Source organism: Alligator sinensis, unplaced genomic scaffold, assembly GCF_000455745.1.
Source record: "Alligator sinensis unplaced genomic scaffold, ASM45574v1 scaffold1291_1, whole genome shotgun sequence".
In the NCBI taxonomy this organism is placed as follows: Eukaryota; Metazoa; Chordata; order Crocodylia; family Alligatoridae; genus Alligator; species Alligator sinensis.
Window position 1 is genome coordinate 1,658,687 of NW_005842219.1, and position 12,779 is coordinate 1,671,465.

General features: G+C 39.0%; 1 protein-coding gene across 1 annotated transcript in view; it reads right to left on the reverse strand.

Annotated features, from left to right (window-relative positions):
* Positions 1–12,779, reverse strand: part of GTF2I (general transcription factor IIi) — a 110,013-nt gene that overhangs the window by 46,697 nt on the left and 50,537 nt on the right. The window contains 5 exon segments of the mRNA XM_025208072.1: positions 1–33; positions 3,109–3,174; positions 6,480–6,581; positions 8,880–8,942; positions 12,452–12,508. The exon segment at positions 1–33 is cut by the window's left edge and continues 17 nt beyond it. Of these exon segments, the coding sequence (XP_025063857.1) occupies positions 1–33; positions 3,109–3,174; positions 6,480–6,581; positions 8,880–8,942; positions 12,452–12,508 (321 nt within the window).

A 12,779-nucleotide genomic window follows, 5' to 3' on the forward strand; every position in this document is an offset into this window, starting at 1 on the left:
TAGACACCGGACCTTTTGCTTTTATAGCTTGAGCTTTAAAGTAAAGGAAAAATAAAACCATTAGCATAACTCATTACCTACCTAACCTATTTGCTTAGCTCCAACTGAAATAATGCAAAAGCAAGCATACAGGCATTAAATACCTTTCTATCACTTCTAAACATGTAATCACTTTATTTTGCAATTTATGCTTTTAACATATGCTTTAATAAGAACCTCTCCAATTCATAGTAAGCTATGTAAAAAGGTGGGGGTCTCCTCTTTCCCCCAGACTCTCAGCGAAAGGTTTATAACAGGCTGCACCTGGTCACATTACTTTGGATTTGCATACTAAATACATTGTGCAGTGTCAAGAATTGTTCTATGTAGCAGCTATGAACTTTGCTAGTGTGCTTATGTGTGTGCAAGAGTCAGGAACACAATAAATCTGTGGGTCTTTAAAGTGAATTAATAAAGATCCACTATAGGCAAGAAATTAATTAGTTAGTACGGCAATCAAAATATCTCCTTTATAGCCAATGCCAAAAAAAGGGACTGGAGTAAGGAAATCTGGAGAGAAAAAAAAAAAAAAAGTGAAAAGTAAACAGTGCATTCACACAGAAAATCTGCTCAATACACTTTTACAAATAGAAGGACATTAATCACATCCACATACCCAACTGGCAAACACTGGAGAACAGTGTAATGGTCTGCAAATGCCAAGTGGGCTAGTTGCTTTGTATTCATAATGGTATGCTGACTAAACCCCAACCAACAAGAACTCTGTTACTGACTGGTCTGTAAATAGTTTGGTGAGTTTTATTGTGTGCGGTCTTGCTATGAAAACTGGACGCAAGAAGTTAATTGAGGAAACTTTGAAAATACAGAGCTCGGTTCATTTATATCTGGATAGTTCACAACCTATTTAAAATTGAGTTGCTGAATTAAGATCAGGCCACCCTGTTATTTGTGGTGGTTTTAATTCAAAAGGGCACCACTTTGATCAGTTGGAGCTCACTGGCTATCCTGCGCAGCTAAATAGAGAAGTGACACCCTTTGCAATAAAACACACAGCAGACAGACAGCTGGTGCACCTCACTTCAGCTATTTACTATGCTGTGAAAGCCACTGGATACTCTGCAAATCCTCATTTTCACAGGGGGATTAAGGAACCTAACCCTGTGGAGAATACAGGTTGTACTGTTCTTCAGGTATTAGTCCTACATTCTGATACAGAGTCTAATTAAAAACGTTAGAAAAAACTGCAGAGTCTAATTAAAAACACAGTTCTTACAGGCCCTAACTGGAGTGAGGCAATAGAAACAAAGTCCGTAAGATTCAAGGAAACAGAACACATTGTATATTCAGAACTAAATTCCATAAAATGGAGTGGCATGCCCTTCCCTGAAACTTTTCACGTGCGTTAATCCTTCACAAGGGAACATTTATTAGTCTTAGAGCTCTGCCAAGTTATCCAATGATGAGGCCACAGCGCTTAGGAGGTAGTGCTAGATGAGTGCTGAGAAGCATTGCAAACCCAAGACAAGGAAGGAAGCAAGTTTTTGAGACCAGATGGCCACAGGGAAGCAGAGAAGGGAGGGTGAGGGGGAAAAAAATCACCAAATTCTGAATCACTACACAGCACCAAGAAAACCAACTTCTGAATGACCACTGGAATCCTGTCTAAATAAATAACAACAGATATGTTTTTACAAGTGAAAAACCTTTATTTTTCTTAAATCAATAAAATGTTTTAGCAGACTCTCTCATCTTCAGAGAGAGCAAAGATACTATCAGCAGTGCAGTCTGAAGTGATGCTTCCCAGGTTTGAAAGCTTACAATATTTGGTACTTGATTTAAAAAAAATGAAAACCTACTACTATTTAAGTCCACATTCATCAACCAAGGAATTGTTTTTACATGGTCTAACATGATTACATTTATTTTACAGCCAAACACAAAACAATGCGTCTACCATTTACTACAGAGTTTAGCAATGATTAACTCATATAAAGTATTTTTCACTTAATTAGCCTAAAGTGCTTGCATAATATTACAAACAGCAGACAAAGTTCTCGACATGCATAACTCACTGAAATATTTTTTGCACACATCTCCCCTAGATAAGGTCAGTTTAACTGACCAGCCACATTGTCTCTCTGCCCTCCACTGAAATACGGCCACCTCTAAAGATGGGAGTTATAGCATGCACCTGGCCCAATGTAACAAGTCAGGTAGCTAGCAAAGAACAGCCCTGTAACCACTGAAATTATAAGAAACTTTTCGACAGTCTGTAAGAAACTGCCTAATTCAAAACTAAGTGGTGCTACTAAGATCAAAACTCCTCTCTAGTATAACAAGTTATATTGTGGGTCAAATTCTCAACAGCTTTCATTCAGCATAGCTTGGTTTCAGCCAGGGCTGATTAAGGCCAGCTGAGAATGTGGTCCAGGTTACTTAATAGCTGGTGAAAACTTTAGTTCTGTGTAACATCACAGCAAAAGGGTATTAGAAATAAGCATAATTTTTAAATAAAGCAACAACCCTTGCTCAATAGAGGTCACTGATCTGCTCTCCGGCAGACATAAAAATATTTAAATGCACATGTGGAAATCAGGCCCACAGTCTGACACATGTGCTTCCTTCTCCCTTCAGAAGTTGCTGACAAATTTATCTAAGCAAACAACTATTGGTAAGCAAGCACCTGCCGTCCCTCAATGCAACGGATATAAAAAGACCATTTCATGTAAGGATGCCATTTAACGAAAGATCAATCATATTTTGAGGAAAGCTTGAGCTTTCAATTATGGATGGCCAAATTTAGAGAGTTAGAACTCTGGATGTTCAGGATGACTGATATAAAAGAAAAGAAAATCAAGGTTCACACAGAGGTGCCCAAATAAGGCACTGGAGTTTGAAAATGCTAGCCAAAGTTTTTGTAAAAGGAGAGAGATTTCCCCCCCCACCCCACCCCACCCCTTTTTAAAAAGTCACACCTGATATTTAACCCCTTGATGCTGTCAGTCCTGGTGCACTCTAGAACCAACAACAGGACGCATGCCAAAAGGTTGCGACTTCCCGTCTCAAAGGGCTAAGAGGAAACTGTTTGGAAGGGAGTTTAACACGTACCATATTTTCTTTCAAATAATTCTTCAACCTGTTTTCTCAAGTCTGTAATTCGGGCATTCCATTTCTCTGAAAAGAGAAAAGGAGGACGGATTAGACAACAAACAAGACTGAGCTTTTCACAAAAAGACTGCTCTACGACTGAAGACTGGAATATGCAGTGCGCCTTTAGAGCTCACGTGCACGCAGATGCTTGTGGGGGTCTGGCAGACATTCTACATCTCAAGATTTATGCATATATTACCAGAAAAGGGGGGTAAGGGGGACGGACAGAATGAAATGCTTAAGATTACCTTCAAAACCTGTGCAGATGTCAAACCAAGTTTAAAAAAATTAAAGGACAAAAAGTTAAACCTAAAAAGTTAATCCAAAAAAGGGTTCTCTAACATCAGCAGCTCATACCACCACTGGGGGTAAAGCCAATTTGCAGTAGCTGTTGACAGTTACCTACATCTAGGGGCTAAAAAACCCCAAAAACAACAACAACAAAAACCCCAACCCTTAATTAGGGAAGCTTGATAAGGTTTATACTGGAGTACATTAAGTTGTTTTGGTGTAAATCTGTAAAGCTACAGAGGGCAGGTGCCATCTTCTTCCTTAATTCAGCATTTGCCCAAATCTGGATGCTGGCCAGATTTGCTAAACAAGCACAAATTCTGAAAGATGATGCAGGCTGCAAAACTCAGAAGATCCAAATACAACTGTGCATTCCTTGGAAAACTGGATTTAACAGCAGCATTTTAACCATTTTGGCTGTTTCTTCTAGAGAGTGTACCTTGGTTTCACAGATTTTAGTGTCAATGCCTTTAGGAAAAGGCTGCACCTGATGCTGAATGGCCTTGGTGACAATCTAATAAGCAAGAATGGAGAGGTCAAAAGAAAAAAGAAAAATAATAATAATAATAATAATAAAAAATAATCAAGCTACACTGATATATTCTACCTCCTTTTGCTGAAACACAGGTTTCAGGTTCAAGTCCATATTTTAACTTCATTTCAAAGTGAAGCTTCATATGGGCATATATAGGCAACGCACCATTCAGATGACGTTTTTAAAGATTATAATGGATAAGCAACTCCTTTGATGTCAAGGAAAGGTTGCGTTTCAAAATTAGGTATGAATAAGGGCTTGCCTACATGGGAAAGATTTTTTGGAGTGTTGCATTAACACACAAGAGCATTTTATTCTAGTTGTCTGGCATCTCATCCTGCATTAATTCACCTGCTCAGGAAGCAGTTACTCTATTGAAGACAGATTTTTTTGTCTCTTCCGAATAAGATTTAAGATCCCTGTGGACACAACTGTATTATTTATTCTGCTTCTGGTAGTCCTTGGGCTCCTATCACAAACTGCACAACTCTTCAACCTGGATCAGCCTGTTTATCTGGATGCCCTCTACTGCTGTCAAGTCCTTTTGATCTGCTATCAATCCCTTGTTTAAAAGCTGGCGTGCAGCTAGGCTTGCAGTTTTGTAACTCTACCTTGTGGCACAGAGCCACACATTGTAGTCCTCATGGTCCCATACGGACCCAAGAGCATTGGGTGGGTAAGGGGAGGGAAGCTGGGTGCCACATGCAACTCTAGGACAGAAGGAAGTGTGGTTATTAGGCTCCCCAGCAGAAATCCATCTTTTGCTGCATGGAAATTTCTCACGGGAATCCTTGCTGTAACCATCAGATCTACTGGATATATGGACAGTTTTGGAAAGGAGAGCCTGGGAAAGATGCTCAAACAACTGCAAACTGCAATTGGGAGGAAAAACTCCCAGACCATCAGCCATTTTGGGCACAGCCTCTCACTACTTGCTTGGCTTCCATCTTTACCTTTAGCATCCTCAAAATGGCATCCACACAAGAAACTTTAAGCTGTCAAGAATTTATTTCCTTGAAATACTAAACTGAACTACCAGTGGCCAATGTGCTGCCACACCAGTCTGTGTGGGTCTCCTTCTCAGCCAATTTTATGATTCATCCCCTGGGATGGCAGCACTAGAGGAGGTAAAACATCAAGCACGCTACAGTTCAAGAATATTTATTTGCAAGGGCAGATGCAGAAAAAAAAAGAAGCAGCAACTGAAAAAGTACTTTGGCTCACAGTAGGCACGTCTACACAAGATGCTATGTTTCCGCTGTGACAAGCTAGTGATGTAGCATCGGCAGGCACTAACCATGATGCCACTGCTACTGCACAACAGCAACATGCTACTGCACAGTAATTCATTGCTACTGCACAGTAGGGTCGAAAACAACCCATGTGCTCCCGACATGGCACAGTACCAGCAGGTACTGCACAGTCAAGTGCTCGTGTAGACACTCCCAGTGTGATCAGTGCCCCAAGCTTTTTACCTACCTTTACAAGTTAGAGGTAAATTGCCAAAATCAGGCTACAAAGACGCTTTAAAATATGGAGGGACACAATAAGACATTCGTATGACTATATTAAATCTTCAGCATTACTAATCCATTTGAAACCAGTTACTGAAAAAAAATCTGTATTTCACTGTAATGCATTTCAGGCTACTCCCTGCGAGTTAGATGTAGAACTCAAGGCTAAGCTACTGCTTGAATTTGGTGCATGCGTTATCCAAAGCAATACAGAAGCCTTGGGGCCACCGGATCACCCTCAGCACTGCCCAGCAAGGGAAGCAGTATAACCCAGAGCACAGGGGCGGGGGAGTGTACTGATGCACTTTCGTTGCAGCTATTTCATGTTAGTCATAATGGAAGAGCACAAGCAAAAATTCATTAAAAAAAAAACAAAAAACAAAAAACCACACATGACCCACCAAAGAAAAACAAATAAAAAACAAGCATCTTTTTCTGCGTGGACAAAGCTGAAAACAGGTTAGTCACTGTAAAGGAGTTCCCCTGCTTCTTTCTCCAAGCATGATTTCCCCTCTTAGCACATCCTTGTTTCATTTAAAATGTCAAAAGGAAACGACTACGACCTGCTCCTGACCTAGGCTCTCCAATTGTCCATCAAGCTACAGTGAAAGTGCCTGGTCCCTTTATTTCCTTGAAAAATCAAATGAAAAAAGTTAAATTTGCTCCTACTTTATGTAATTACCTGGTTACTAGTGTTTAAATTGTTCAGCCTTGTTTCTTTCCACCTACTATAGTTGCTGAATGAGTTAAACACTACAACTTGATAGGTCAAAGTTTTTCTTGTTAGGTGATCATTTTACATATATCATTATGAACAAATGCAGGTAAGATTATAATTTTTGAACGGCACTAATATATCTACAGAAACAAAACCTCTTTCAACACAACTCAAAGTCCCACAACCTGCTCTTATCCAGTACCACTGAACAGCACAAATTTTTCAGAAAGCAAAAGACGAGCAAAAGAAGATCATTCATTCTGAATCTTACCAAAATTGAACTCTCTCACTTTTCTTCTCCCAGTATTGGCTGCTTCATTTGTCGACTCCGTGTTCTTCGGTCTTTTGTTGGGTGGCAAGTAGTCGTCATCATCTGAAAACAAAGAAGGAAGACCTCACCAACGTTATTGCAAGAATTACTGTTTGCCATGCTGAAAGTATTCTCAAATTCAGAAGTTCTAACTGCCTGGGTAAGGGCTCAAATTTGCAAACAAAAAAAACCCTTATGCGACTAACTCAAAACACCACCTGCTTGTATGTGAGCCATTCATAGGAGCAAGAGTGCCAGCATGTGGCAAAATGTAGCAAAAGCAAGATTTAGGTCATGTTTTCCTGAAACAGATGTTCAATGTACCAAAAACCCAATGGTGTTCTGAACAGACACACTAGGTCAAAGTCACAACAAAATACATATTTACTTTACATATTTATGATCAACTGGAATTCATTTCACCCTTCTGTCTTGAAGCATATTACCGGATGCTGAAACATCATGACTTTACATATCACAAAGCAAATTCCACAGGAGTTTATGGTACTTTTGTCCCTGTGGAACTCGAGCTTTTCAGAAATCATTTTAAGCCAATATTACACTAAAAAACAAATTACTGTCTAAAGGTGGAATTTAATTCAACGACATCTCAACAAATCTAGGGTTGCTCTACACCAACTTTTAATTCCATAAGATTCACAGACGTAAAACATGAAAATTGGGGAAAAAAGGCCCATTCAATTTTGTTTCTGTGCTACAGAAATCCCTTCTGGGGGAACTAGTTATGCTAAACACACTTAAATAAGCCACAAAAATAAAAGTGAAAGCAGCTGATGACCTCAGATTTTACTATTCTGATGACAGAAGTTTAGCAAACCAACCGATAAGTCCAAGACTACAGCAGAACTGCAGTTTCTCTCCTCCAGCACAATGATTTTAGCTAGGGAAACCTTTCCTGTTGGCAATGCCTCCAATCTGAGAAAGACAATTAAACTAAAGAAAGAAAACTGAATCCTACCTCTTGTCTGGGATGGAAAAAGCTGAAAAGATGTTGGGAACCCCCTTACCTCTCTTTTGGGCTCTATAAAAGGAGTCTCAATGCATTACAGCAGAGGACTTTAAAAGGTTTTTATTTTAACGAGAAGCTCTAGAATATTTAAATTATCTGTTTCACTGCAGTAATATCAGAGTTATATTTTACTGTTGGACCACAAGTTTAAATGTAATCCCAACACATGTCAACTCCATCCTAAAAATGTACTGCACTGAAAGACTTAATTGCTGAGGCAATTATTTTGCTGGGTCCTAATCTTACTTACCATAGTGGTAGGCATATAGAAAGCCCACCCAAAAAACACTTTAGGCAATGGTAGCGCACCTAACTCAGTTTAAAAGGAAAAAAAAGTTAACTTCCAACCCATCCAAAAGTAGCTTCAGTGATGCTCCATTACGATTGCAATCATCTCACTGAACATAAGGATGAAAAATATCAAAAGTAGTTACAATTGTTTTTTCTCTTGCCAAGTGATTTTATCAACATCAGACAAACAGATTAACTTTCCAATAACTTTCTTTGGTACAGTCCAAGCTATTGATAATTAGGAATTTGTACATGAATGAAATCAGTTTAAAAATTCCAGTTTTAACTTCTGTAAGAATGAATGTTCTAAAACAACTTTTTAAATTTAACGTAACAAAGTTGTAAAGTAATGACGCTCGTACTCTTACTGCTAGAAGCATACGTACAAAATGCAATCATTCAAAACCTAGTTTAATGGGTGTGATGAGCATGCTGTTTATACTGAACTTCTGACAAAGCAGGCTTATGTGACAGTATGTCAATACTGATGGATGATCACTGTTGGTTATTAGCAGGGATCCTTCAAATGCGTTTCCAATGGAAAAACACGGAATTTCCATTTTTACAGAAAATCTTTAGAATCGCCAGAGGAAGAAAAAAGCTGACTGAAAAAAAAAAATGCTGGCTCCCTAGTGGGAGCAAATGGGTCTCAAGCCACTGTAGCAGCCCGCCTGGGGGGGATAAGCCACCAACATGCAGGAAAGCAGCCAAGATGGTGGCCACCTGCTCCTCTCTCCACTGCTGACGGGCCAAGACAGCTACCTGTTGTGCAGCCCTGCCCTCTTCCACCAATCAGAAGCAAGGGGCAGGACCACCACCAGGCCCCCTCAGCCAATGAGTGTTGTGCAGGGCTCACCATGGAAAAAATATGGATTTAAGTTTCAACAGAGACTTAAAAGTTTTTTATCATGGAAAACTAGGATCCATGATTATCAGGTGAAAGAAAATTATATGAACACTCTATTAGCAATTGTGAAGGCTTTTATTACCAAGAGAAGGCAAAATATTGCAATATGGGAGTTGAAAAAAAAAAAACTCACCTTCAATGGTGACCTCAACTTCAGGGTCCTCACTTGTTTCGGAAGGGGCGTGCTGAGACGAATCTGGAGTGGAAACAAACAACTTCTGAATAGCACATGCCATCTAAAGTACTGTCACCCCAAACAGTCAGCAATTTAAATATTTAAACTGCTGCTTCTCAAAAAAGGCCCAACAGCTTAGATGCAAGTTTTAAATTCACAGAGTACACAAAACGCAAGAACAAAAGATACTTTTAACATAAGCCTTTAGACAAGGGAAAGGAAATGAGGATTATGCAGGCTACACTGCATGTGCAGCAGTGCAGAGTCGGCATTAATGACAGTCAGAAATTCCTTATTCCAGGCTTAACAGGATTAATATAAATCATAAATATTTTCTCATTGTTATCAGGGATTACTGAAAATATAAACAAAGGCTTTCTCTCCCTCACAGACGCTTTATTTGCTCTATCGTTCACGTAATATTGTCAGACTTGTACTGATTACATTACAATAATTTTCATAAGACTACAACATCAACAGTGAGAGAGGACAGAAACAGACCCAAACTGACTTCAGTGGGGCAACATGCATCACTGCAGTGACCAGGATTTGACCCACCTATATTCAGTGTTTACAGACAGGGAATGAATTAAATTAGATCCTGATAAAATAAAGAAAGGGAAGCCAATTTTGGTTTTAAACGCTTTAAAAATACAAACTGATACAGACAGTACCCCTTTCCATTTTAGGTAAAAACTGCTAAAAACCTGTGCATATAGAAGAACGCTAAGAGTGCCAAGAGGGAAACAAGGGGTGTTTATACAGAGAGAGAGAGACAGAGTGAGTGTGCGTACAAGGGGACGCTCGAGAGCCACTCTAAAGCACCCAGAGCATCACATGTATCAGCATCCCCATGCCGAAAAATGACAGCAGGGGTGCTTTAACTAAAGCTCGTTGAATGAGCTTTAGTTAAAGCACTCCTGCTGCCATTTTTCAACACAGGGACCCTGATACACGTGACACTGGCCTACTGGAGTTACCACGCTCCAACAGACTCGATCACAGCACATGGGAGCAGCCTCGCTGCACACGTATAGGCGCCCAAGATGTGCTAGTCTGACAGGGAGTCAGGAGTGAGGATACTCCCTTTGTCATTTCTCTTCACTTGGCACCATAGACAGAATCAGGATCCACAACTGATATATCTTAAATAGATCATACTTCAACTCTGCCAAACCTAGCATCTTGTTCACAGAAAATTTCCTGCGACAGCTGGATCTAATTCAGGTAACTCACAAACTAAAGCATGGTTAAAAAGGAAAGGTTTGTGGTATCCCAGTCCTTTACCAGAAGTGAGATGAAAGCAAAGTTGCAAGAATTGAAATAGATGGCACAGGGTGATCATACAAAGACTTTTCTAAGAAATATCAGAGCAGTCCAAAATTCTTTTTTCTTTGGTTATTTAACAAATATACAGTTATGGTGAATTTCATGGAAACAGAAGAACAACCACAGAGGATCAGAGAATGGCTCATCTGGTCCATTATCCAGTTTCTGACAGCAGGTAATTCAAAGGAACATGCAATAAATCATACAGTAGACTGTCATGGAGTTATGAAATACGCCACAAGGAAATTTCTCAGTGCTGTGTCGATTAGTGGTTAGTTTATGCCCTGAAGCAAGTCTTATTAAGTATGAGTATCATTATCAATTGATCTTTTCCCAACCTTTTGGAGCCAATTAACTTAATGATAACTTGCGGCTATAGGCATACATTATTTAGCATTTCCTCTCTTCAAGTCTAAATTTTAGAGTTCAGTTTCACCATCTCTGTCGATTATTATGACGGAAGACAAAAACATTCCAATTTACCACTTCTCCGCCCCTCCTTTTTTAATCCTAATGTACAGAAACAGCCACCACCCTTTTCCAGTCTCTTTTTATATAGAAATTTCTCCCCCTCTCTAATCATTTTTGTTACTCTTCTCTTTTGTATTTGCTTTGTCATATCTTCCAAGGTAGAATGACCATAACTGAACACAATATAACAGCTGAAAGCATAATATCTATTTCTATAGCAGTAATATAATATTTACAATCCCATTCTTTATACACATTAACTTTTTTTGTATCATTGCAGATTTTTTTTCCCCTGACTGTAATGATGCTTAAGTTCTTCCGCAGCAGTTTCACACAATTTAGAATCCAGCACTGTATTGTTAAAATGATCCCTTCTTATGTGCACAACCTTACACTTACCAAAGTTGAATTTCAGCTATTATCGTGCTGCCCATTCACCCAGGGAAGGTGGAAAATGGGGATTATGATTCTGCACTGGTGTTTTACCACTATTGAACTATGGTGTGTTCCAGTGTTAATCTTTTGCTATGCTGAAAACTGACCATTGATTTCCACTGGGCTTCTATCTCCTAGCCAGTTTCTCACTTGTGTCAGCACTTTTTCAGTACTTATGAGTAAATCTCTTTAATAATTTCTCAGGAGGAAATTTGTCAAAGACTATATAGAAAGCCAAACAACATCTATTGATTCTTCTCCTTTATGGGCACATTCAAAGAATTCTAACCGATTAGAGATGCATGATTTTCCTTTAAAAAGCCACACAAGATTGCCCATTCTATCTATCTAGCTGTTCCTTTTACTCTTTTAAACTACAAATCAATTGTCCTGGTACTGCAGTCAGATTTAATTGCTTGTAATTTCCTGAACTGGCTCTAGGACCGCTAATAAAACTTCAGAGGCCTAGATAACCACTCACTAAAAAATAAGGTGCAACTTTCAGTATTCCTACAGAGAACCTGTTCTTCTGAAGTTAAATGAAGGTTAAAGGCGGAATTAACAAAACAGGAGCCAAGATTGGGTATTCTTAGCAGAAGGTCTCTGGATATGAACATTGGTACTGCCAGACAAGAGGTTGAGCCAACCTCTTATTTCACTCAGGCTACTACACAAAATTCTTTTTTGTCCATCTAACAGTTAAGAAAATTGGCACTGTGCTTCAGAGAGCAACACACCTGGATTATGTTCTCTTAATAAATTAATCTTATTGTTGCAGAAGAGAAAAAACAGAGGACTTGTTTTTCCTTACAAAAGACACCCAAGGCACTTCTAAAGATTACAGTGGCATCTACATGCTATGGTAATTGGTGATATTTGCCTCTGAAATGAAAATGATGATGAGATGGACAAGAATGAGTATTATTAACAGCATAACTTGCACACAAAACCCACATGGGTTCATGATTCAGGACAGGGATTCAGCTACATAGAATGGAAGCGACTGGAAGGACGATATACTGCTGAATGTATGTAATAGCACTCAGATGCAATGGCGATGGGCACCTTACAAATACAATTAATGATTTCAGAAAGATCGCTCCCTCAACTTGTCCACAACAAGCCTCAGTATCATGATTCGGAGAGGGAAAAATCCAACCATTTGGGATGAGAATGGTTGGAAGAGGAGATAGCATACAATTTGTACTGAGGCGCCATCTATTCAATAGTTCTTTCTTTAATCCTTTCTAATGCCATTACTTCATTTTCAAGATAAAAAGTTTCATATCTCTAACCTTCTACCGGTATTTCCACATCTGTTCCTTCACTGCAATCGGAACCCTGGTGGCTTCCTTTAGACAAATATAAAGTAAAACATACCATAATAAAAACACAAAAGAATGTGTGTTAACATTAAATATTCAAACAAGTATTTTTGTAAACCAAGTTCAAATCCATAAAGTCCACACAAACTGATAATGTCTATTTCAACTCTGAAAATTAAAGACTCAGGAAAGTAAAAGCTCACTGATCTTTATAAAGCAATGTCTGGCTTGAGGGATAAAAAAAGAGTTTCTAACATTTGCAAATGGGCAGCACAATATTTTTAATACAGGTAGGGAA